Below are 23,102 nucleotides of genomic sequence, written 5' to 3'. Positions count from 1 at the left end.
CGAATATTAATTTCTCCAATTTTTCTTCGAGCAGAACACGAAAATTAATCCCTCAAAAAAGAAATTTTCATCGAGCAAAACACGAAATTACTGAAGAAAAAAATGTTCTTCGAGCAGAAAATTAATTACTCAAGAAACAAATATTTTTTTCAAGCAAAACACGAAAATTAATTCCTCAAAATTTTCTTCCAAGCAAAACACGAAATTACAAAAAAAAAAAAAAATGAAAGTTGGTCCCATTTTCTCGTGGGACCAGGATCTTTGGCGAACACTGACCTTTCTCTTCGTCAAACCCTCAATTCTTCCATAAAAAGTCACTAATTGACCATTTTCATTTCTAAAAAAGGCTACAAAAAATTTTTAAAAATTGTAAGGGCCTGACGTACCACATTTGAAGGAGTTATATGGGGATGGGCCCATTCGACGTTAATTTCAGAGCCCTCGAATAATGTATTTGTCTCTGGGACCAATCGTCTTCTTGCCATTGCAGCTCCTCGATGAGTTTTGTAGGAAACCAGCACATAACAGACCAATCCGTCTAAATATCGATAGACAGCCACCTTGTCGACGTCGTCAGTGATTTCGTAAATTTTCTTTAAGAAAAAAGAAGTAATTTATTAGTTTAAAAAATTTTCTTTCAGCAGAACATGAAAATTAATTACTCAAAATTTTCTTAGAGCAAAAATAAATAATCAATTACTGAAGAAAAAATTTTTCTTCAAGCAAAACACGAAAATTAATTCCTCAAAATTTTCTTCGAGCAAAACACGACAATTAATTACTGAAAAAAATAGTTTCTTCAAGCAGAACAGAAAAATTAATTCCTCAAAATTTTCTTCAAGCAAAATACGAAAATTAATTCCTCAAAAAAATAATGTTCCTCAAGCAAAACACGAAATTCCTAAAAAAAAAAAAAAAAATTCTTCAAGCAAAGCACGAAAATTACTTGCTCAAAAAAAGAATACTGAGTAACAAACTTTGATAATGATCGCAGAATCGATGGCTCGTGGCAATTGGTTGATGTAAAGCCTTCGATTGTTCGCACTGGCAACCACACCAATCCTTTTCCCAGGATAAATTTCGTACTGATCCAACTCTCGAATGGCACGTGCAGCTTCGTCTTCAGTGGTGTACATAATGAAACAGTAGCCCCTGTTTGCACCAGAGAACTCCATCATCAAACGAAGCTCATAAATCTTGCCCACAGTGCCAAAAATCAGCACGATTTCAGGCTCGTAGTAATTTCTGGGGATGCTGCCAACGAATATCTCGCATTTGGGTCCTGGTGGGGGCCCAGTCCATCCTGGAGGAGGACCAAGCCTCCTCTGACCATTGATTTGAGTCAGAGTCAGCTGAGAGTCAGCCACGAATTTCAGTAATTTCAAACTTGCCTCGATTTGGTCCTTCATGTTTGGCACTTTTGTCTGTGGTTCGGTTGCTGCTTTTCGACTCTCAAGATATGCTAAATGAAATTAAATAAATTAATTTAACAAAAAAAAAGAGCGAATAATTTAGCTCCAGTAATTTATTATTTATTTTATTTTAAGAGAATTTAGTTAAACGTTGTGGATGAAAATTGGTGAACACAGAAGAGCGTCAATTATTTGTAAAAAAAATGAACAAAATTATTTTTGGCTAATAAAGCTTCATCTTTTATTATTGTAACAAAAAACGATCACAAGAAAATATGAGAATATTTTATTTTTACAATAATAAAAAAAAATGAGCATAATCAAGGATAAATGAAGATTAATTATTAACATAACTCACCCAATTTTCTTCTTATATCGCTTCTTTTTTGAGCATCGTTCAAAGACTCCAATTGTTGAGGCACCATCGTCTCCACTTGCTCTATTAATTGTTTTTATTTTTTTTTAATTTATGCAGCGACCATTTTATCGAAAAAAAAATTTTCAAACGTCAAAGAAGACTCGAAGTGAACGAATTAATTTTTTTTTAATTTATCCAGCGACCATTTTATAGAAAAAAAATTCTCAAACACCAAAGAAGAATCAAACAGTCTCGAAATGAAGAAATATATTTTTTTTGAATTTATGCAGCGGCCATTTTATAGAAAAAAAAATTCTCAAACATCAAAGAAGATTCGAAGTGAACAAATAAATTTTTTAAAAATTTATTTAGCGACCATTTCACAGAAAAAAAATTCTCAAACGCCAAAGAAGACCCGAGTAACTTCGAATTTATCGAAAAAAAAAATTCTCAGACGCGAAAGAAGACTCGAATCGATTCGAATTAAACGAGATACTGATTTTCGATGATGAAACAAACACAACAGCACAGTTTGGAGGTGACTGATGCACTGTAAACGCGATTACGCCATGGGTCAAGTGCATGGGATCAGATGGCGCTTATTTCAGATGGCTGCCATTGGGCGCGTTTATTTTCCATTTGGAATTAAGTGGGGAGACCTTTGTCACGTAAAATCGTCGATCGTATTATTGGACAGGATTCGACGAACTTCAGACCACGTGTCAAACACGCATCGCATTTTTTCTGGGCCACAATTGTGTGGAGCTGGAGGAATTTCGTCGAACTGAAACAAAGCATCGTCGTGGGTTGTTGGAGTGGGGGTTCTGAGGGTTCTGTTATCTTTGTATACCGTTTTGATAGTCAATTGTTTGGTCTTATGTAATATGTGTGGCTTTGTGTAATTAGATTTTCTGTTAACTTTTTTTTATTGTAATTAGTGAGGTTTTTGAAGGCGTCAGGTGGTCATTTAACTCCTCAAATTTGGTTCTTCTGGTTTCTCGTTTGAGTTCTCGATTTTTGTTCTAGAATTAAGTTATTCTAGCTTTAATTACTCTTAAGTTCTAACTTATTTCTTTAATTATAATTAGAAATAATTTTAAAATCTTCAGTTGGTCTTTCAAACTTTCAGATTTGGTTCTTCGATTAAATTTTCGATTTTTGTTTTAGAATTGGCTTGGAATTTAGTAAGAACAGCGTTTTACGACGTATACCTGCATATTAAACCAATTATCCTTGCACTTCCGGTCAAACGAAGAGTCAGCTTGTGATTCATACTATGAGTCAATAAAAAAAATTACATTGCATATAGTAATTGAATTTGTGCATCCAATCAACTTTTTCTGTATCCTTGAATTTCTTACTGCACTTTAAATTTAATTAATTTAATTACCACTAAACTCCCACTAAAATTATTTTTCACAGTGCATACTTTTATTTTATAATCTTCGATTGAACTTAAATTTCTTTACTTAAACGTTTAACTTATAACAATTTAACTACCACTAACAACTGCAATCCTAATTATATTGAAATATTTAATTATAAGAAAAATAATTTGCGTTACTGAAAATTAAAATTATTTCTCGCAATAGATAATTTTATTTGCTAATTTTTAATCGAGTTTTATTTGTTTAAACATATCTGGAAGCGATTTCAGCGTTCACTAATTGATAATCGTATTGAAATATTTAATTTTAAGCAAAATGAAAGAATGAAATTATTTCTATAAAAGTGCATAATTTTATTTCATAATTCTTAATTGAGTTTTATATATTTGAACGTTTATGGGAGCGATTCGAGGCGTTCGCCAGTAATTTCCATCGTTATCGAACCGGTTCAAGGCGCCAGCAGTTTGTTAGCCATTTCTATGCTAGCTATTTATTGCGAAAATTCACACAGCTCTGCGCCAATGCACAGAACGATAATACAGCATTATTGTTGTCGACCTTCTTCCACGACAGAACGTGGAAATCGAGCCGCGTCCATCTCTTCAGTTGTCTTCTGTCGAGCGTCGCGTCCTCCTCGCGCGAGTCCTGCCAACGTAACTCGGTTTATTCCTTTCATTTGTCACACATCGGTTGCAAAATGGGTCCAATTATTATTTGTAAAATACCACAGACTTCTATACTTCGCATAAATAATTTTTAATTTATTTTATGGACTCCAGTAAGTGAGAAAATAATTATTTAGTTAATTAATTGATTTTATTTGTTCCATATCAGTTGCAAAATGGGTCCAATTATTATTTGTAAAATACCACAGACTTCTATACTTTGCATAAATAATTTTTAATTTATTTCATGACATCCAGTAAGTGAGAAAATAATTATTTAGTTAATTAATTGATTTAATTTATCCCATGCGAGTTGCCAAAATGGGTTCAATTATTATTTCTAAAATATTACAAACGTTTATACTTTGCATAAATAATTTTTAATTTATTTCAGGGACTCCAGTAAGTGAGAAAATAATTATTCAATTAATTAATTGATTTAATTTATCCCATGCGAGTTGCCAAAATGGGTTCAATTATTATTTCTAAAATATTACAAACGTTTATACTTCGCATAAATAATTTTTAATTTATTTCATGGACTCCAGTAAGTGATAAAATAATTATTGTGATTTTGTAAACATTGCAAGTGACTGAAAAAATTTTTTTTTAATACACATTTGATAGCAAAATGAGTATTATGAGATGAAGAATTGTTAATAATTATCAGTTAAACATGTGGAATCGCAAAGTGTTCATCAGGATCATCGAAGTGGTAAGTAAAATCGAAAAAATTTGTAGTTAAAAAAATTGAAAAAATGTTGCACTATGTTTGGTTTCTTCCAGCGGAATTTGTGTGAGAATTATTATCTGCTACGAATTGATTTGATAATCAGTATTGCCAGGAAACGAGATAATTATTTATAAATCGTCCTTGCGCAACAGAATAGAATTATTTGTTTATTTATTCGCTGCACAGTTGCAGAATGGAATTATTTAATTTGTTTATTTGTTCCACAGTTGCAGAATGGAATTATTTGTTGCACAATTGCAGAATGGAATTATTTATTTATTTGTTGCACAGTTGCAGAATAGAATTATTTGTTGCACAATTGCAGAATGGAATTATTTGTTGCACAGTTTCAGAATGGAATTATTTATTTATTTATTTGTTGCACAGTTGATTTGCATCGCGTGCGTGGTGGCTTTGAGGGTGACCAACGACGAAAGCAGAAGGGTTTTCCATTATCTGAGGAGTCGTAGCAGAGAATGGTCCCTTTTGAACAACATCACATGGGGTGCCATAGGTTTGAACGCGTTTAATTTTGATATTGTATTTAAAAATTCATTGCAGTAGCTTGGAACTGTGATTTTCAACTGTTTCTTCTTGAAGTTCAGAGTTCTGAGGCTCTGAGATTTTAAGTTCTGAGAGTCGAAGTTCAGAGTTCTGAAGCTCTGGGAGTTGAAGCTAAGAATTCTGAAATTTTGAGAGTTGAAATTCTGAAAGTTTGAGTTCTAAGAGCTGAAGCTAAGAATTCTGAAATTTTGAGAGTTAAAGCTCTGAGCTCTGAAGCTTTGACAGTTGAAGCCTTGAGATCTGCAGCTTTTAGAGTTAAAGTTCTGGGCTTTGAAGCTTTGAGAACTGAAGCTCTGAGAGTTGAAGCTAAGAATTCTGAAATTTTGAGAGTTGAAGCTCTGAGTTCTGAAGCTTTGAGAGTTGAAGCTAAGAACTTTGAAATTCTGAGAGTTGAAGCTCAGAATTTTGAAGCTAAGAACTCTGAAATCCTAAGAGTTAAAGCTCTAAGCTTTAAAGCTTTGACAATTGAAGCTCTGAGATCTGAAATTTTCAGTTCTGAAGCTCTCAGACTTAAAGCTTTGAGTTATGAAGCTTTGAGAATTGAAATTCTAAGAGTTTGAGCTAAGAATTCTGAAACTTTGAGACTTAAAGCCCTGAATTTTGAAACTTTTGGACTTAAAACTCTAAGCTTCAAAGCTCCCAGACTTAAAGCTTCAAAACCTGAATATTTGCAATCAAAATAAAAAGCAACAATATCAATCTCAAAATTACTAAAAATTCCAAAACCAAAGTCCAAGCAATTAAAACCCAAAATTCCTTTCTCGTCAACCCAATAGCCCAAATTTCACAGCAATTTCCACTGAAACATCCAACTCCAACGTTCCTCATCATCCAACCTTCCTCTTAAAACTCAATTAAAACAATCCAACGACTAAACTTTCGCATGCGCATATCTTTCACGCTTCGTGGAACTTTATTACGTGGAGAAAAAAAAAAATGAACGCAAGACACGCAATATTTCTTTTGTCAATCCAGGCGCTGCTCTCGCAACTGCGACCTGTGGCGGTTACGTAATCATCACGACTGGTCTGCTCGTAGCCGCTGCGACTGGAGAACTTAGAGGACGAAAGACGGTTCGATTTTCTTTTTTTCTTTTTTCACTGCGAAAAATTCAATTTTTTCAATTAGTCGACACTGTGACGCAAATGACGGTTATAGACGTCAGATCCTTGTATAAACAAATGACGGTTATAGCCGTCGCGCGAATTTTAATTAATAAAAAAAGAACAGCGTTAGTGCGAGCTGTACTAACGCGTGCACTTGTTAGATTATAGAGTAACGCATCTGGAAAAAAAGTGACAGCACGCCAGACAGCGTATTAGTTGGTTTTTTTCGCTTTGAAACATTTGGGTATCTCCAGAGACGAATGACTGCTATAACCGTCGAAAGGTGATTCTGCGAAGACGAACCGATTATTCTGTATTTTTTCGTGAATTAAGTGAATACGATGAATTAGTAAGGTAAATGTTGTACAGTCTAAGTGTATTGAAACTTTGAGAATTGAAACTATGAGATTTGAGGCTTTCAGTTCTGAAGCTCTGAGATCTGAAGCTTTAACTCTCAGAATTTCAGAATTCTTAGCTTCAACTCTCAGTCTCAGCTCTTGAAAAACTGAAAACTTTAGCTTTCAAAGCTTCAGATCTCAGAGCTTCAGATCTGAAGACTTCAAATCTCATAGCTTCAATTCTCAAAGCTTCAAAGCTCAGAATTCTTGGCTTCAACTCTCAGAGCTTTAACTCTGAAGATTTCAGAGTTCGTAGCCTCAATTTTCAAAATTTCAGAATTTTTAGCTTCAACTCTCAGAACTTAAAATCTCATAGCTTCAATTCCCAAAGTTTCAAAGTTCAGAAGGCTTTGAGAGTTGAAGCTAAGAATTCTGTAATTCTGAGAGTTGAAACTCTGAACTCTGAAATTTTAAGCTTTGACAATTGAAGCTACGAGGTCTGAAATTTTCACTTCTGAAGCTCTAAGATCTGAAGCTTTACCTCTCAGAATTTCAGAATCCTTACCTCGAACACTCAAAGTTAGCTTTAACTCTCCAAATTTCATAGTTTCATTCCAAAAAAGGGTCTTTTTCTTTAAAAAAAGGCTCTCAACTTAAAAACCAACAGTCTCAATTGAAGTGAGTCTACAACCACAGATCTGATAGCGTCAAAGAACAATCTCAAGTCGCACGTTCCCACGATAATTAATATTTAATTATACAATACAAGAGTAGTTAAACTTTTGCACAGAAAAATTGCGATAAAATCAGCTCCATCGAAGGACACTGCGATTCAGAAAAGGAAGGGATTGAACCTTGAGGATCCTGGACAATGAGACTATTAAAGAACTGTGACAGCCTGCGTAATTGCAAAGAAGAAGCAGAAAAATTAACAATTTGACGCACATTTTTGACTCTACACATTTTTTTTTCAATTGTTTACGACTATCAGATAAACTCGAGAGTAAGTCATATATTTCGAAGTGAAAATGATCACATTTTGCCACAGTTTATTAATTAAAATATGCGCGACGGCTATAGCCGTCATTTGCCTGCATACCGCCAAGGATCAGACGGCTACAGACGTCATTTAAGTAAAAGTGTTAAATATAGAGCATGTTTTCAATGATATCGTGGGAAAACTTTGCTCAGTTAACGTCATCGTGGCTGGGCAAGGTCGAAGGTATCCTTCGCGCGAGTAGTTGCAAGAAGAGGCACGTAACAGCATCCTTGATGCGAGACCAATAATTTATTGTGCCACGTAATGCTCGTGGCTTACTTAATGAATCATAAGTTAGTCTGAGTTAGTCGTCATATTTTTTAATTACTAATGTTGGAATTTTATGCGTTATTTAAAAGAATGTGAGAGATTTAAAAAATTATTATTCTGAAGATTAATTGTAATTATTATAATTATTCTGAAGTTATTAATAATTTTTTTATATGCACGAATTGTCTTTTATTTCAGGAAATATTCTTCCTAGGACTAGGTGTGATCCTGTTTGGCATAGTTGGCGCTTTATCCTTGGCGTCCATCGAGAACGTCCCTGAGGACCTCGTAGACAACGCAGCAGTCTTTGGTTCCCTCTGTTTGCTCACAGCACTGGTTTTCATCGCTGATCTATTGATGAGCATTCCAAAAATCAAAGACAAGCAAATTACCACTGGTCGTTTGCCTGAGAAACAAGGTAACTTCAAAAACAAATTAAAAAACATTTATATTTTCAAATACAGACTTTCAAAATAGTTTCTAAAATCCTTCATACATCATTTTGGCAATTATTTTAGCCAAACAGCAGACAACAAGCCTAACCAGCGAGAAAGAACCAAAATCTGCAAAGAAAATCGACTCAAAGTTGCCCAAAAAGGACGACAATGGCAACATAAACGATGCTTTCGAGAAAGTGGACGAGCAGCAGCAGAAGAGCTCTTCTGAGGACCCTGAAAAGTGGAACCAGGACTACCAATTGAAAGAAAAATTCAGGGACCAAGAAAACAGAGAATTAAAGGAGTACGCGCAGAATTTCGAGAACAGAAGAGCTCTGAGAGACTCAGAGCTGCAGAGATCAGCGAATGACGACTCTCACAGGAAGGAACTGCCTTCAGTGATCTACAAAAGTCAGGAGATTTACCAACGTCCAGTTGACGAGGTCGACACGCCTCGTTTTCCACTTGAAACGAGCACTAAAGACACAACAGCGTTCGCCAAGGCTCTGCACCCTGGTGTAAAGATTATGAAGGTCGACAGGGACGCAGGAAGCACCTCTGAAGACTACAGGCAAGTCTCTCTAACGAGAAGTACCCTTGATTTTCATCAATTCCCAGTTTAAGTCCTCGAGACTTTGAAAATTGGGCCAAATTTGACTTATTTTTTGTGGCGACAGATACTCTGATACCAGTCAGTACGATAACGTACCTGTACGAATGAGAGGGACATCGCCAAAGGCTCAGAAGAAGGACAGAGACGTGTCTTTCAATATTCCACCTCCGCCTTCGAAGACTAGAAGTGAAATAGAGATGTTAGAGGACTGTTTCCGGTCCTTTCGAACAGTGACAACTGGCACACAGACTCCAAACGTTAGAACACCCTCCTCGCCAAATGATCCTGGCTTCGTTAGACACACTGCCAGCAATTGGCCCCAAGAATCGAAGGCGAAGACTATTGGGTTTGGTCAAAATCGCACTACGAGCTGAAAAAGTCAGAATTTAAATGAACTTTTTCGTGTCAACCATCTTCAATCCTCCTACAAACATCTTAGAACCCAAAAAACAGCAAATAGTTGGAAGAAACTCACCATAAGTACCATTTTTCAGCCTCGTACTGCTTATCGTACAACACGTTTACCCTCTTTTCTCTCGCGCACTGCTTGTTGCAGTTGCAAATAAGTGTGTACACATGTTTTCAAGGCCAGTGCTTCTCGTTGGAGCAAATGCAAGAACTGTGCCGCCATTCGCAGAGTAAATCCTGAGGAAATTGCAACAACGAAGGACAGCGCAGGCAGGATTTAAGTTCACGCAGAGACCCCAAGTTTTTTTCTTTCCTTTTAATAATTAAGTTTTCACACATCGATAACTCATACGTACAATTATTAATAATAATATCCTCGTTGTGATAAACATGTAACTGCAGTTTGTTAGTCTCCATCTGGGCGTACTCGTTAAAGATGTTAGTCTTTAGTCAGATTTCCATAAACTGTTACCAACGTGTTCTTTCCATTTTGTTTTCATATAAATAAATCGACTCTACCTGACGCTGCTACACGTTTGCTCGCTGTTCCAGTGATTAACGACCTCGCTAATTAAGCGGAGGTGGCGCGGTAATCGCGGTTCGAGCGCTGGAGAGGAGGAAAACGCGGTGACCATCGAGAATTGTCGACTTGCATCGCCACGTTCCACGTTTCTCTAGCTTCGCAGAGCCCAAATTCAGCTTCTCGTCGCCTCTAAACGTCTCTAAACGCGTATTTACAGAACTGAGAGTAATTGCTTAGATACTTGAGCATTCGTTCCTTGTCCCCACCCACTCCTCCAGTTTCTCTCGACGTTACATACAATATTAATTAACGAAAAACGTTGCTTATTGGTGTTACAAAAGCATCCAGTTGGTCTCCTCTAGCAAGAGGTATCGGTTTTTGACTTATCTCATAAATTTCATATATTTTGGTGCACTCGACGAGGCTCGAGGAGACTCTTGATCGAAAACAAAACTGTTCTCTCGTACGTTCAATCTGTTTCTCGTCCCTAACTAGGTCTATGTACAAAATCGAAGGCCTCCAAGTCCTGTACAATTGCATTCTATCGTCCCTTGACCAAACAAGAACCGCTTGAGAGCATTTTGTCTTTGAAATATGTGTTTGTAACGAGTGACACATCCTCTAGAGTGAAACTGAGCATCTTTGGAGCTGCGTTCTTATTTAATCAAGCGATGGCGAAGAAGTGTACGTGGTTCTGGACTTAAAATCAGTGGCGCAGCTTATCTCATGCCAAACCCAACGGCAGCGCCTTGCGAGTTCGTTGCTCTTTGCTCCATGGTGATGTACTGCCTGATTAATCGTGAAATTTCATGTGCCTGCTCTGTCTGGAGTCTTGTGATGCGTTGCTGCATCAGATTGCCGCATTTCATGTCCAAATACAGGGTGCCCTCCTCGGATTTCACCTTCCTCGTGGAGATCACCTCAGAGTAAGGGTAATGGTACAGCGTTTCCTGGAAATGCAAGGTGCAAACGTCTCTTTCTCGCTTGCAGAGGCAGAGAATTAGGTATTGAGCTACTTACGTGTGTAATCAGGTCGATGAAGTGCACTCCGTGTCTGTTGAGCGCTAAAATGTGGTCTCCACCCTTCTCTTTGCCTTCCGGCACTCGTTTCACCGCGAAGAAACTGGAGCCAAACAGTGGCCACTTCCACAGGATCTCTGAAAGTTAATTCAGAGGTGAATTTCAAGGAGAATCGACTCAGAATTGCGAAACTTACCAAGCACTTGCGCTTTGCAAACTGCTACCGTGTTGTGCTGCACGTTGTTCCACGCTTGTTGGACCATGTTCGACCATTGCTGCGGTCGTGGCTCTCTGAGACTGAGCACAGGTTTTGGTAACAAATATTTGATCTCCTTCGTAGATGGCTCGTGGGCCATGTCTGCTGCTCTGTGCAAAAGCGCTGCTATTTGGGCCATGTCGTACTGGAAAAAAGGCAAAAATGAGTTTTTGGAAGCTTTGAAATGCTTGCAAGGCAGGATATTCGTAAAAATAAGGCTCACTATGACTTCTTGAGGTAAATGCTCGCCTGGTAGGACCAATAACAGACCCTCCAAGTAGTCTGGCGCGATCTGGTTGAACACAACTTCTATGTACAGTGGTGCGTCCAGTCTGAGAGGATAATACCACACAGATCTGCAAATTTGAAGAGAGAAATTGTTAGTTCTTGGTCTGAGTTTGTAGAAATATTTTTTAGAGGTTTTTTGGGTTCTTTGTACCTGCAGAATATTAAGTAGAAGACTTGGTGGTTCTTGTGGAGCTCTGTGGTGACGTCCAGGACGTACTCGTCCCTAGCTAGGGGCATAGTAAACGCGTCTCCATCGACTATGCAGTATAAAGAGAACTCGTCCATCTCGTGAGGGTTTCTTACTGATATTATATTGCACATTTCTTCGATTACGTCCTGTTTGACAATAATAATTTGACAATTTTTTAATTTTTTTATTTTATTAAAAGTTGCAAGTGTGTTTAAATAATTTTTAATGAAAGAATTGCGTTTCAATTGTTGCCTTCTAATTTCTAAGAAGCTTTTGTAATCAATTTAATTGATATCTAGTTTGTGATTGAATTTTTTGTCTCTTCAGTTTTCTCATTTTTCTTCTAATTTCTAATAATTAATTAAAAAAAACCAAATTTACCTGTACAACAGTGGTGCACTTCGTATTAATAACTCTCTCAGTTCCGCCTGGCAATCTATAGATCTGCCTCTTGGCATTTCTTCCTGCGCTAATTGCCATAATTTCGTCCACACTTGGCACATTCTTCCTTCCTCCGTATTTAACTGTCTTTCTAAGATTTTGTAGACACACTGTAGCCGTTCCGTGATAAGCTCTTCTCTTGTCGTACGCTGCAGTTTCCAAATATTTGGTCAGATATGGCCTTAAACCGTCGCTGCAGGTAAAGTAGGCCGCGACGATGCTGAAAATCCTCCAACCACGTTGGCAGCTGTCAGGATTTGGACTTTTGTTGTTTGTTGTCTGTTTCATCAGCTGACAGTAGACTTCGTCCCGTAATAATTCGTATTTGTGACAATGCTGAAACAAAAATTGCAATGTTAATGCTTTGAGCAACAATTTTTAAGGACACTCTGTAATTTTAACCATCAGAATAGCGTAAACGCATTTCACCACCACTGACACAACTTCAAATCCATCTTGTGCAGAGCAGAAAAGTCAGAAATGCAATTAATTAAGAGTAAATGCAACATAGTAGCCTGACCAACCACAAATCCAACTTGTGCAGACCAGAAAAACCAGGAACACGATTAATTAGAGGGATTACTAAGAGTTCCATCCACTACTGACACTCCAATAGAGGACATAGCAGTCACAACAATTGTAAATCCAACTTGTGCAGACCAGAAAGGCAAAAAATGTAATTAGTTAAGGGTAAATGCAATAACTAACCATCAGAATGGTGTAAACACATTTAACTTCACTGGTATCAGGTGGCAAAGGCTGATCCCCCATGTATCTCATCAAACACAAGAAGCACTCCACAGCCAAGGCACTTAAATCAGCATCGAGCCTCAGCAAACTCTGCTCGATAGGCACTGGAGAGTATTTTACAAGGTCCACTTGCTCCTTCCAAGTCCACTCAGCTCCATCCTGCTGTCCTTTGCTCTTCTTGCTCTTCTTCTTGCTTTTCAGCGACTCGATCACCTTCAGTGACCCACTTATTGACCCGTCAGCTGTCTTCAGCATCTCAAATCTGCAAAACAGGACATTTCAACATTAAATTATGGTCCTAGAAAATTTCTAAACACACTGCAGGACCTATTTAAACCATTTAATTAGTCTAAATGCTTATTAATTGCACTCCAAAAAGGATAAAACCATTTACACTAAAAAATGTGACTGCAAATAAGAAAAAGTTGAAGCTGGCCATTTAAATTGGGGTCTAAAAAAGTCACTTTTTATTGTGAATTATGGCACTAAAAACTGGTCCAATTAGCTGTAATTAGCCTTGAATACTCCACATCTTAGAATTTTTAGTAAATAATTTAAAGTTTAATGTTTTGAGGACGCACAAGGATTTTAAAAACCTGTTCATTGGTGGTTTATTGGATTCTTCTTTGGCATAGTCTTTTTGGAGGGTGCAAAGATGTTTGTAGAATTTTTTTTAGCACTTTTAAGGAAAAAACTCGTGTTGTAAAGAAGAAAGAAGAGGAGGAACTGGTTGAGAAGCGTTCACCAAGATGGTCGAAGGCACTTTGAGAGTTTAACAAGTGCGTTATGCTTTCTCAACACGACCTGGCTTGTGTTTCTTGCGTAACAGTCGCTAATTAGTTTTTAACGCTAATTTCTCTTTTACTTTGTGGTCTTTGGTCTTTTATTTCTCTCTTTCGTGCGGTCTTGTTTTGGGAAAAGTGGTTTCCTTAATTTCTTCACTTTCAGTGGACTTAGAGGACTGTGCTGCTTGCGTTTGTAATTTAATTGGTGTCTTTTTTTGGGGCTTTGCGAGAAATAAATGCAGAGAAATGGTTTTGTTTATTTGACGATTTTTTTTGAAGAACAGTTTTTTAAATTTTGTAATTGTGAATGTTGAAGAAAAGAAGAAATTATGAAGCTTTTAGAGAAGATTGCAAAATTATTTAAAGGGCAAAAACGAAAGCAGAGCTTCTCAAACTTTGCAATTGGGCCTCATCAAGAGTATTGAGAAAAAGAAGAAATCACAAAGCTTCCAGAAAAGAACCACAGAGCCATCCAACAAGAGCTTCTCAAACTTCACAATTGCCATCCATCAACAAATATTAAAAAAAAAAAAGAAGAAACCACAAATCCTTTGGAAAAAGAATTCCACAGCCATCCAACAAACCCTCAAACACCCCAATAACCATCCACCACCAAAACAAACACCAATCAAAACCCAAAAAACCCTTAATAAAATCCTAAACAACAACGAAAAAAAAAAAAAGGAAAACCAACTTCTCAGTGCTCTGTCTGAAATTCAGCATGGCGTACTGCAACAAAGAATGTTTGCCATCATTGACCACAGGTCCACTCTCATAAATGCCATCTTCTTGCTGCCTGCCATTGTCCTCAGGCTGCCTCCATTCCTGATTGGGGCTCAGTCGTTGGTTCTGTTGGTTCTTCTGATGGTTCGTCTGATTGGTAACCGACACGTGATTGGCCACGCGGTTCACAGTCACGTGATTCTCGTGGTTCACGACCACGTGGTTGGCCTGAGTCTGAACGTGATTGGTGCTGGCATGGTTGGTCTGCGATTGGATCGATTTCGTGATCTGCGACACGTGGTTCTCGTGGTGATTCTGCTTGTGCTGTGGTTTTTGGTCCACCTGGAACCCAACCAGTCGTTTATTTAAAAAATTGCACTCTTAGAAAGCCCAATTTCAGCGTTTTGACGAGAAAAAACTGATAAAAAGCAGCAGAAATAGTAAATTATTTTAGTTAAACAAATTTATATAATCAAATTACACATTGATAAATTAAAACAAACATTCTCAAACCTCTGAGACAAAAAAAAGAAACGAAATTGCACCATTTTTAGAATGAATAATGCATTAATTGCGACGCGAGAGTCGCGTGTCGATAAAGTAGGCGACGGCTCGAAGTGGTACTCGAAAGACGGAAACGTTCGAGTAATTTGTTTGATAAATAGGACGAAGAGAATCGAGTGAATGGTATAAAACGGCCATTAGGGTAACTCGTGAGTTGTATCTCGATGCATTAACGATTATGTGGGCCAGGGTCAGCAGCTGCTTATCTCGCGAGCTTGGGCACACTCTCTGGGTCTGGTTTATCGGTGTAACGGGTGTGCTAAGGGAATTCTACTCGATCTGAGGGACTTAAAAGTCTCAAAAAAGACATGCAAATGCAGAGTAGCAAAGTAATAATTCCAAAAATTTGTTATTTTAAAATTTCAATGAACAACGCATACAAATTATCATTTTTCGGATTTCAACCTCACAAAAACCCATCTAATAATCCATGAAACGAGAACCCAACAGCGTTTGCTTTTATTCCCAGGCCAAACGACAGCTCATTACTCGGTAAATAACAGAAAATTGCAGATAACTGCAATATCATCTGAGCAATGAGGAAGATTGCGCTCGTGGACGAAAGAAACGACGATTTGTGTCCACAAATCGACTTTCACGGGTGCATATGCCACGAATTCTCATCCAGAAGAGCTTGAAACCGTCTCTGCAGCGGCAGTTTCGCGTTTGCAACGCGAATTGGGTTCGACAAAAAATGGAAAATCTCTGTCACGGGTCGTTCGACGGTTATCAAACTTTTTGAGAACAATTTTGAGACTCAAAAGCACTTTTCTGAAGCCTCGAATCGCCTTCAGCGAAATTTGTTTCATCGTTCGACGATTGTTAAACCTTTTGAGAACGATTTGGAGACTCAAAATGACTTTTCTGAAGCCTTGAATCGTTTGCAGTGGAATCTGTTTGCTGATTTGAGAGATGGACGCGATACGAGGCTGGTGAAAAGCAGGAAACGCGAGTGGAAAGAGAAAATGAATGGTAGAAAAGGCTTGGCGTGAACCAGGACGAGCTGGCGCCCACGTGGGTTTAGGGAAATGAGCGGAAGTGGATCGAGAAATCGAAATGCGTTGGGTTGGGTGCTGTGGTTGGGGACTTAGGTGGGTTTTACTGGTTTTTTGGTAGTTGCAGGTGATTTTGGTGGGTTTTTATTCTTTTTTTTGTTAGTTATTAGCAATTTAGTGGCCTTTTTATTTTTTTTTTCTTAGTTAGTAGTGATTTAGGTGGGTTTTTATTTTTTTCTTGTTAGTTGCTAATGGTTTTGGTGGTCTTTTAATTTTTTTTCGTTATTTAGCAGTGCTTTTGTTGGGTTTTTATTTTTTCTTTTATTATTTAGTAGTAATCTAAATGGTTTCTTATTTCTTTGAAAGTGAAACTATTTCCGTTGATCTAGATCTGTTTCCTGATGAAATTATGAAAGTTCTGGTTGGGATATTTAGATCTTCTTATGTAGAGAATGTACTTTCTTGTTGATTAGTGCTAATTTGTTAAGTTAAACTGCTATTGATGAACTTGATGGTATTTTAAGTTTCAAGTTGGAAACAAAAAATTTGACGGCAAAATTGAGAGACCAATCTGAAGAAAAATCGAAGAAACTGGCAAAAGTTGATGAAAAATGGGAGCAATTGAGAAAATTTGAAGAAAAATTGTAGAAATTGCAATATTCCTTCTTCAAAAAAAATTCTAAAGCTACCCAACACCCCAAGAAAAGCATCAAAATAAGTTTAAAAGCACTGAAACGCATAAATACAACCAGAAAAAAAAAGAATACTTCGATAAAATCAAGTGTCGCAGAGGCATAATTCAATTTTCCCTCCGTTTCGACGCGCAGCGCTCGTCACGCTCGACGGAAGCCGCCATTACGGTACCTTTATCATCGCTAACGTTTCGCTAATACCTCGACACAGTGCTCAGAGGCGAACAAGGTCGATTACGCGAGACTATGCAGGACTCTCGCATTCCTTCTCGATAACTCGTATCATCCGGTTAACGGTAAAGCCCTCCTCACGCCGAGAGGATTTCACAACGCTGGAAATTCGTCTCGAAATCGATCTCTCGAGGTCGTACGAGACCTGTTCCGACGATATCGAGGACAATCGATGCGAAATTCAACTGTTATCGATCGTAAAACGATATTTTGTGACTCTTGACTGAAGAAGAACTGCATTTGGGTTCGTCAAATTCCATTTTTTGTTAGTAACTGTTGTGTATAGACCTTTAGTTGACTATAGTTTATGGTTAGATCATAGTTACAGCCTTTCTAATTGGAAAATTCAACTGTTATCGATCCTAAAACTATATTTGACGACTTCGACAGAAGAAGAATTGCATTTGTGTTTGTCAAATTCCGTTTTCTCTTAGCAACTGTTGTGTATGGAGCTTTAAATGATTATAATTTGAGGTTAGATCACAGTTGCAGCCTTTCTAATTGGAAAAACTGAATAAAAATCGCAGATCTCAGATATCAAGCGTTATACAACCAAATTTCCCACGTTGCTCAATTTTTTTAAGCAGTTTGGTTACATAAAAACAATTACAAAATCTAAAAAAAAGTCATTGCAAGACTTAAATTGGTTCTCAAAATTTTTTAACTCAATTAAAACAAACCCAATGGACACGAAACTGCCTCAAAAATAACTACGCGGCTACATCTGGCAAGCAGAGTCAGATAGGATTGAATAAATCGAGGACAAGAACAGAATGTTGACCTGGTAATTCTTGACCTTCTCGTCGAGTTTCTTCAAGGTCTCCTGAATAGTGGTGAGAGTCTTGTCGTTCGCCTTCTCCTCGACCTGCGTCTCGTTCTGCGTCCTGAGCTCCTCGAACCTCTTCAAAATCTCCCTGACACTCAGTTTACTGCCATCTCCATTTTCCTCAGCAATGGTCTCCATTTTGGACACCTTTCGTTCGTTAGAGATCTGCTCGCAGTCGTAGAAGTCCTGTATCAGGTCATTAACAGCCAAATCCCTGGCATTTTGCTTGCACCTGCCTGGCGACTGGGCTCTGAGCTTGCTTTCAGCTCTCAGAGACTCCTCCTGCCTCAACTGCTCTGCATTTGCATCTGCAGCCTGCATTTGGGGTCTCTCCAATTGGGTCTGGCTCAACGAGCTGCTCATCGCACTTAGAAAAGGCTTTTGGTCCAATTTGGACACATCGATCCTTGGTATATTCTCGTACTCGAATTTCTGTTGGCTGAGCAGCTTGGTCTCCTTTTTAGCAGACTCTGTGGCCCTGCAGAGCAGCTTCACATTGTTCTTGTTCACGTCCAAGTGGCCAGAGTCGCTGCAAACCTTCTTCTCCTCCTTCTTCTTGCGTTTGCCATCGTCCTTGGCGAAGAACTTGATGAACCTGTTCTTCTGCTCGCTCTTTGGAGCCTTTTCGCGACTGGAAGCCTTCTCCAAGAAGGCTCCAGAGTCGTCAGTCTGGCCATACTCGTCACTGCTCAGGTCAGACTCTGAGGATTTTACTAGAAGACTGTCAGGGGAATTCGTTTTGCGATCGTCGTCTGAGAAGCTTCTGTGCTCGAACTTGCCTGCCAGGTTGCTCAGACTCCTTCTGCGATCGATTTTAGGCTCCTGGTCCTCGTAGTGCCTTCTGTAGTCCTCGTCAACGCGACAGAAGGCTTGCTCTGACCTTTTGCAGGTCGTCAAATCGTTGTTTTCGAACTTTCGAAGGAACTCTGACCTTCTGACGATCCTCTGGACGTTGTTGAAGGGCCTTGGCTCGAGCTTCCTCGACTCGTTCTCAGATGTCTCTGCAGGGTCCACGAATTGCGACAAGATTTCTGGCCTGTGCTTCGTCTTTTTGCGCAGTGTCGTGGGCAGTTCTGCCCAATTGCTCGACAGTCTTCTCGAAAAGACTCCCTCAGTGTCTGAGACCTCTCGTTCCATGATTTGCAGTCGTCTGATGCTCGTTAGCACTTAAATTGTCGCTGTCATTGCTATTGGGGTGGTCATTCTGCTGTTGTGCATCAAAAATTGACCTACAATTGCGAGTTTGGGGTCGAGTTTTGTGGTTTTTATGGTTCTATCGTACCGTGCACTTGGTTTGGACTATTGTCGAGCAGAAAAGAGACGCGAAACAGTGGTAAATCGTGTTTTTAGCGACCCCAATGCAATTGCAATGGTCATTCTGCTGTTGTGCACCAAATATTGACCTACAATTGCGAGTTTGGGGTCGAGTTTTGTGGTTTTTGTGGTTCTATCGTACCGTGCACTTGGTTTGGACTATTGTCGAGCAGAAAAGAGACGCGAAACAGTGGCAATTCGTGGTTTTAACGACCCCAGAGACGTCTGGCGACTGAAATAAGTGGCTTCGAAGAAATGGCGACGCGTGGCTCAAGTTACGGGACTCGAAGCTCTGAATAATACAACCCATCGAGCACGACGAACACGCATGAAATTACGAATCGTGGAATATAATTGACCCTGATTCCCTCAACCAAAGATCCAACCAGACTTTCCTTGGCTACCAATTGGCTTGGCGCTTCGATACTAATTAAAATGAAAAGAAACAGAGGGAACTCAGCGGTGAAACTTGATTAATTATACTTTGTAGAGGATTAGAGAGAGGTGGAGGAATTCTGTGGACGAAAATTTCTGACTAATCGGAGAGGAAAATTAGTGGCTTCGATGCAATTACTTTTGGAGCACAAGCAGTTTTTGCTTTAATATAGGTCTGAGGATATTTAAAATTACCAAACTGCGAGTATTTTTAGTTAATTAAGTATTTGACACTGTAAAAATGAATTTACAAAAAAAAAAATACATATATTTGCATAATTTAAAAAATTTCAGGGCAAGTTTAAGGTCAAAACTATCGTTTTTCGAAGAGAATTGGCTAATTTTTAGCCTGCAACAATAATAAAAAATATAATTTACGTCTTTCTACGTTCAAATATGATTCTTTTGGGTACCAAAATGGATGTCGTTCGAGAGCCTCCCTCGCGAGAGTGCGCGCGATTTAAATGGATCAGAGAAGAGGGGGCGCTCGTGAGAAAATGTAGGAAGAAGCTTCGTCGTGGGAGCATGGAACAATGCACACTTTTCATTGCAATTATCTCGCGCTAACAAACTCTCCTGCGTGCCATCGAGCGAATGAGAAAGGCCTCCGCTTTCATGGAAACTCGCACGTTCGGTATCGAACAAAGGTGTATCCTCGCTTTTAATTAAAAATTCACTCTTTCCATCGCCTTCTGGAGAACCAGTCGAATACTCTGCTAAATTATTCGATTATTCGTTAAATTAATCGAATACTTCTCGTTGACAATATTGGATTGCTCTGTTTTTATTGTAAAATGGTTCTATTTTAGATTTTTGGTGATGTTTGAGAGAATTGCTTTAATATCTCTTATTTCATTATTCAAATATTTTAATTGGCAATATTGGATTGCTCTGTTCTTATTACAAAATGGCTCCAACATAGTTGTCTGCCCCATTTCAACCAAAATCTCAATTCTAACTAATTGTAAATGAAAATTTTAGTTATATTTCAGGAAATTACTTTAATAATTCATATTTTATATCACATAAAGCTTACTTAAGTTAAAATTGAATAGAAAACACGAAATTGGTCAAAATTTTTAATAAAATTTCTTCACTATTCAATTTTTCATAGATTAAATTTGTTCAATTGCATTTTGAAGTAAATCTCGCTTGTTCTGACTGAAACAAACCCAGAATTAAGTGAAAACCACTAGATTGGAGATGTAGGAAGCTGAATCCAGTCAGTGTGTCACAATAAAACGAAACCAAACGAAATTGGTTAAAATATTTAACAGAGTTTCTTCACTATTCAATTTCTTATAGATTAAGTTTGTTCAATTGCATTTTGAAGTAAATCTCGCTTGTTCTGACTGAAACAAACCCAGAATTAAGTGAAAACCACTAGATTGGAGATGCAGGAAGCTGAATCCAGTCAGTGTGTCACAATAAAACGAAACCAGCGCCCTCTGACCCACAAAACATCTCGTTTTGCTCGCGAGTCGACTCGCGGACAAGCGAGATGAGTTTGCGAACGTCGTTTGCACTGTGACTTTGCACCTGATGGATTTGAAATTATAATTTCAGCCTTGAGTAGCCAGTCTCTCTATTTTTACGCTCGTTTTTTAGCTATTTACGTTCGTTTGCGTAACCAGTCGAAGATGAAGATGTATTTTTCTTTGTAAAAAATGTAAAAATGAAAAAAACGTGACTAATTAGCTTTGCTTAGCTCTAATTTGGTGTTTTTAAGTGAAAATTATAGTTTGAAGAGTTGATGGTGATCAGAAAATAAAATTTTAAGGGTTTGCAAGATTTTAGTTTCAACTTTTTTTATATTATTTTTGAGAATATTAAATGAAAAAAGAATTTTAGCAAAATTTAGTCAGAAAAAAGCCAAATTGAAGATTTCTTTCATTTTAAATTTTTATATTGCAAATGGAAGGTTTTTAGTATCAGAATTTTGAGAAACTACTTTTTTATTGGTCTTCTTATGCGAATAAAAAAATTGTTAATTAGTTCAAGTAACGATGAATGTTTAAAATTCGACTTCCTTTTCTAAAAAACGCGATTCGCATGGTCGATCCTCGATTCGACAAACAATTTTTTAATGCACAACTTTTTACTCGCTGGCTGACTGTTAATTTGCATCGCATGCAAATTGCACGCTGTTGAAACTTGATGACTAATCAATGGCTATTCTTCTCAGCTCGTTCAAAGATGGCTATCTCAAGTGGAAGCTGTTTTAACAATTAAATTGCATATGAAAACAGTGCTGAATGTTATTTGAAATTAATTAGGAAAATTGTCAGTTAGAAAAGTGCGATAATTAATTAATCTGCGTTGACGTTATTTATAGTTGTTTGATTATGAAAACAATTTTGTGAATATTTTAATATCGTTGAACTCAGTAATTAATAAATAATATTTCTAACCATTATTTTTTACTATAATTGTTACAAATTTAAAATTTATATTTCACTGTAATTAAAATCATGAAAATTATTAGATATTTAGCTTCAAAATGATTACTTCAACGAATTAAAAAAATTCCATAGCATTCACTCATCATGAAAATAATAAAATTCCAAATTCTCAATATTTTAATAAATAACGAGTACAATAAAACTCAAAAACCGTTTAAAAACCTCGATAACACCCCAATAATAAAATTTCAGACTCCCAATTTTATAACAAACGAGTACAGAATTTTTTGAAAAACCATTCGTACAGAAAAAAATTGCAACGCTCTATTTGCAGGATGCATTACGAAGCTCTCGATCCCCAAGGACGATCGATGGATCACTGACGCTCCTCTGCTCGAAGGTAATCTCGTAGAACAGCTTTGCGCAGGCGCGTAATCGATATTCGAGCAGGACACGCCTGGATCGATTGCGCAAGCGCGTGGCTGATGCATTCGAGGAACGCTCGATTGGTGGGGAATGACGAGAAGCACGTCGAGGTAAACAACGTCCACCAGCTCTGTAATGGAGCCCTCGCGACACGAATACCGCGATTTCGCCATGACACTGGGCACAGCGAAACCGATTCGTTACGACACCAATCGTGGATCGAGTATGCGCTTTAATCGGTTCTGCGAGTGTGCTTGGAAGCAGTGAGCACCCTTAGCTCACCCTAGCGTCACCCTGAGCTCTGTCAGTCTTCTATTATCTTGTATTACTTAAGCAGATTTTTGATTTAAGCAGAAGAAGAATTTGCGAAAGAGTGAATTTAATTTCCAAAAGTACGAATTTGCTTGAAATCAATTTTTTTAAAATATTTGCTTGATAGTAACGAGCACCCTTAGCTCACCCTAGCGTCACCCTGAGCTCTGTCAGTCTTTTATTATCTTATATTACTTGAGCAGATTTTTGATTTAAGCAGAAGAAGAATTTGCAAAAGAGTGAATTTAATTTCCAAAAGTACGAATTTGCTTGAAATCAATTTTTTAAAAATATTTGCTTGATAGTAACGAGCACCCTTAGCTCACCCTAGCGTCACCCTGAGCTCTGTCAGTCTTCTACTATCTTGTATTACTTAAGCAGATTTTTGATTTAAGCAGAAGAAGAATTTGCAAAAGAGTGAATTTAATTTCCAAAAGAACGAATTTGCTTGAAATCAATTTTTTAAAAATATTTGCTTGATAGTAACGAGCACCCTTAGCTCACCCTAGCGTCAGCCTTCTTTAACTCAGTAAAAAAAATTTCCAAAACGCGAAAAACCGAGCTACGTTTCTAAAATCGAAGAACAGCTGGTTGTCGC

At 37.8% G+C, this 23,102-nt stretch overlaps 3 protein-coding genes across 3 annotated transcripts in view; 1 reads left to right on the top strand and 2 right to left on the bottom strand.

Annotated features, from left to right (window-relative positions):
* Positions 1-347: 347 nt before the first annotated feature.
* Positions 348-1,409, bottom strand: LOC143431754 (putative RNA-binding protein 46). The gene is made up of 4 exons (XM_076908697.1): positions 978-1,409; positions 851-901; positions 732-797; positions 348-593 (listed from the first exon to the last, which is right to left on the bottom strand). Exons 1-4 carry the CDS (start codon positions 1,407-1,409, stop codon positions 348-350), a joined length of 795 nt encoding a protein of 264 aa, XP_076764812.1.
* Positions 1,410-4,481: 3,072 nt separating this feature from the next.
* LOC143431857 (uncharacterized) lies at positions 4,482-9,297 on the top strand. Its single transcript, XM_076908834.1, has 6 exons — positions 4,482-4,538; positions 4,944-5,070; positions 6,096-6,193; positions 8,072-8,291; positions 8,392-8,881; positions 8,988-9,297. Exons 1-6 carry the CDS (start codon positions 4,500-4,502, stop codon positions 9,295-9,297), a joined length of 1,284 nt encoding a protein of 427 aa, XP_076764949.1. The 5' UTR covers positions 4,482-4,499.
* Positions 9,298-10,280: 983 nt separating this feature from the next.
* LOC143431832 (unconventional myosin-XV-like) overlaps positions 10,281-23,102 on the bottom strand; it is a 40,387-nt gene continuing 27,565 nt past the window's right edge. Inside the window, exons 26-33 of the mRNA XM_076908786.1 lie at positions 14,279-14,649; positions 12,758-13,061; positions 11,990-12,385; positions 11,570-11,754; positions 11,354-11,486; positions 11,071-11,275; positions 10,875-11,011; positions 10,281-10,804 (exon numbers count right to left, since the gene is read on the bottom strand). Coding sequence (XP_076764901.1) covers positions 10,574-10,804; positions 10,875-11,011; positions 11,071-11,275; positions 11,354-11,486; positions 11,570-11,754; positions 11,990-12,385; positions 12,758-13,061; positions 14,279-14,649 — 1,962 coding nt within the window. The 3' untranslated portion in view covers positions 10,281-10,573. The remainder of the gene's footprint in view (positions 10,805-10,874; positions 11,012-11,070; positions 11,276-11,353; positions 11,487-11,569; positions 11,755-11,989; positions 12,386-12,757; positions 13,062-14,278; positions 14,650-23,102) is intronic.

This window comes from Xylocopa sonorina, unplaced genomic scaffold (assembly GCF_050948175.1).
Source record: "Xylocopa sonorina isolate GNS202 unplaced genomic scaffold, iyXylSono1_principal scaffold0014, whole genome shotgun sequence".
NCBI classification, from domain to species: domain Eukaryota; kingdom Metazoa; phylum Arthropoda; class Insecta; order Hymenoptera; family Apidae; genus Xylocopa; species Xylocopa sonorina.
The sequence above is the reverse complement of the archived record's forward strand: the minus strand, read 5'-3'. Positions and strand labels throughout refer to the sequence as shown.

Coding starts and splice junctions, on each gene's coding strand:
- LOC143431754 (XM_076908697.1), bottom strand. CDS start 1,409: ATGAAGGACCAAATCGAGGCAAGTTTGAAATTACTGAAATTCGTGGCT. Junction 902..977: donor ATTCTGCGATCATTATCAAA/GTTTGTTACTCA, acceptor TTTTTTTTTTAG/GAATTTCGTGTTTTGCTTGA. Junction 594..731: donor ATTTTGAGGAATTAATTTTC/GTGTTTTGCTTG, acceptor TTTTTCTTAAAG/AAAATTTACGAAATCACTGA.
- LOC143431857 (XM_076908834.1), top strand. CDS start 4,500: ATGTGGAATCGCAAAGTGTTCATCAGGATCATCGAAGTG. Junction 4,539..4,943: donor TCATCAGGATCATCGAAGTG/GTAAGTAAAATC, acceptor TTTGTTGCACAG/TTGATTTGCATCGCGTGCGT. Junction 8,882..8,987: donor AGCACCTCTGAAGACTACAG/GCAAGTCTCTCT, acceptor TTGTGGCGACAG/ATACTCTGATACCAGTCAGT.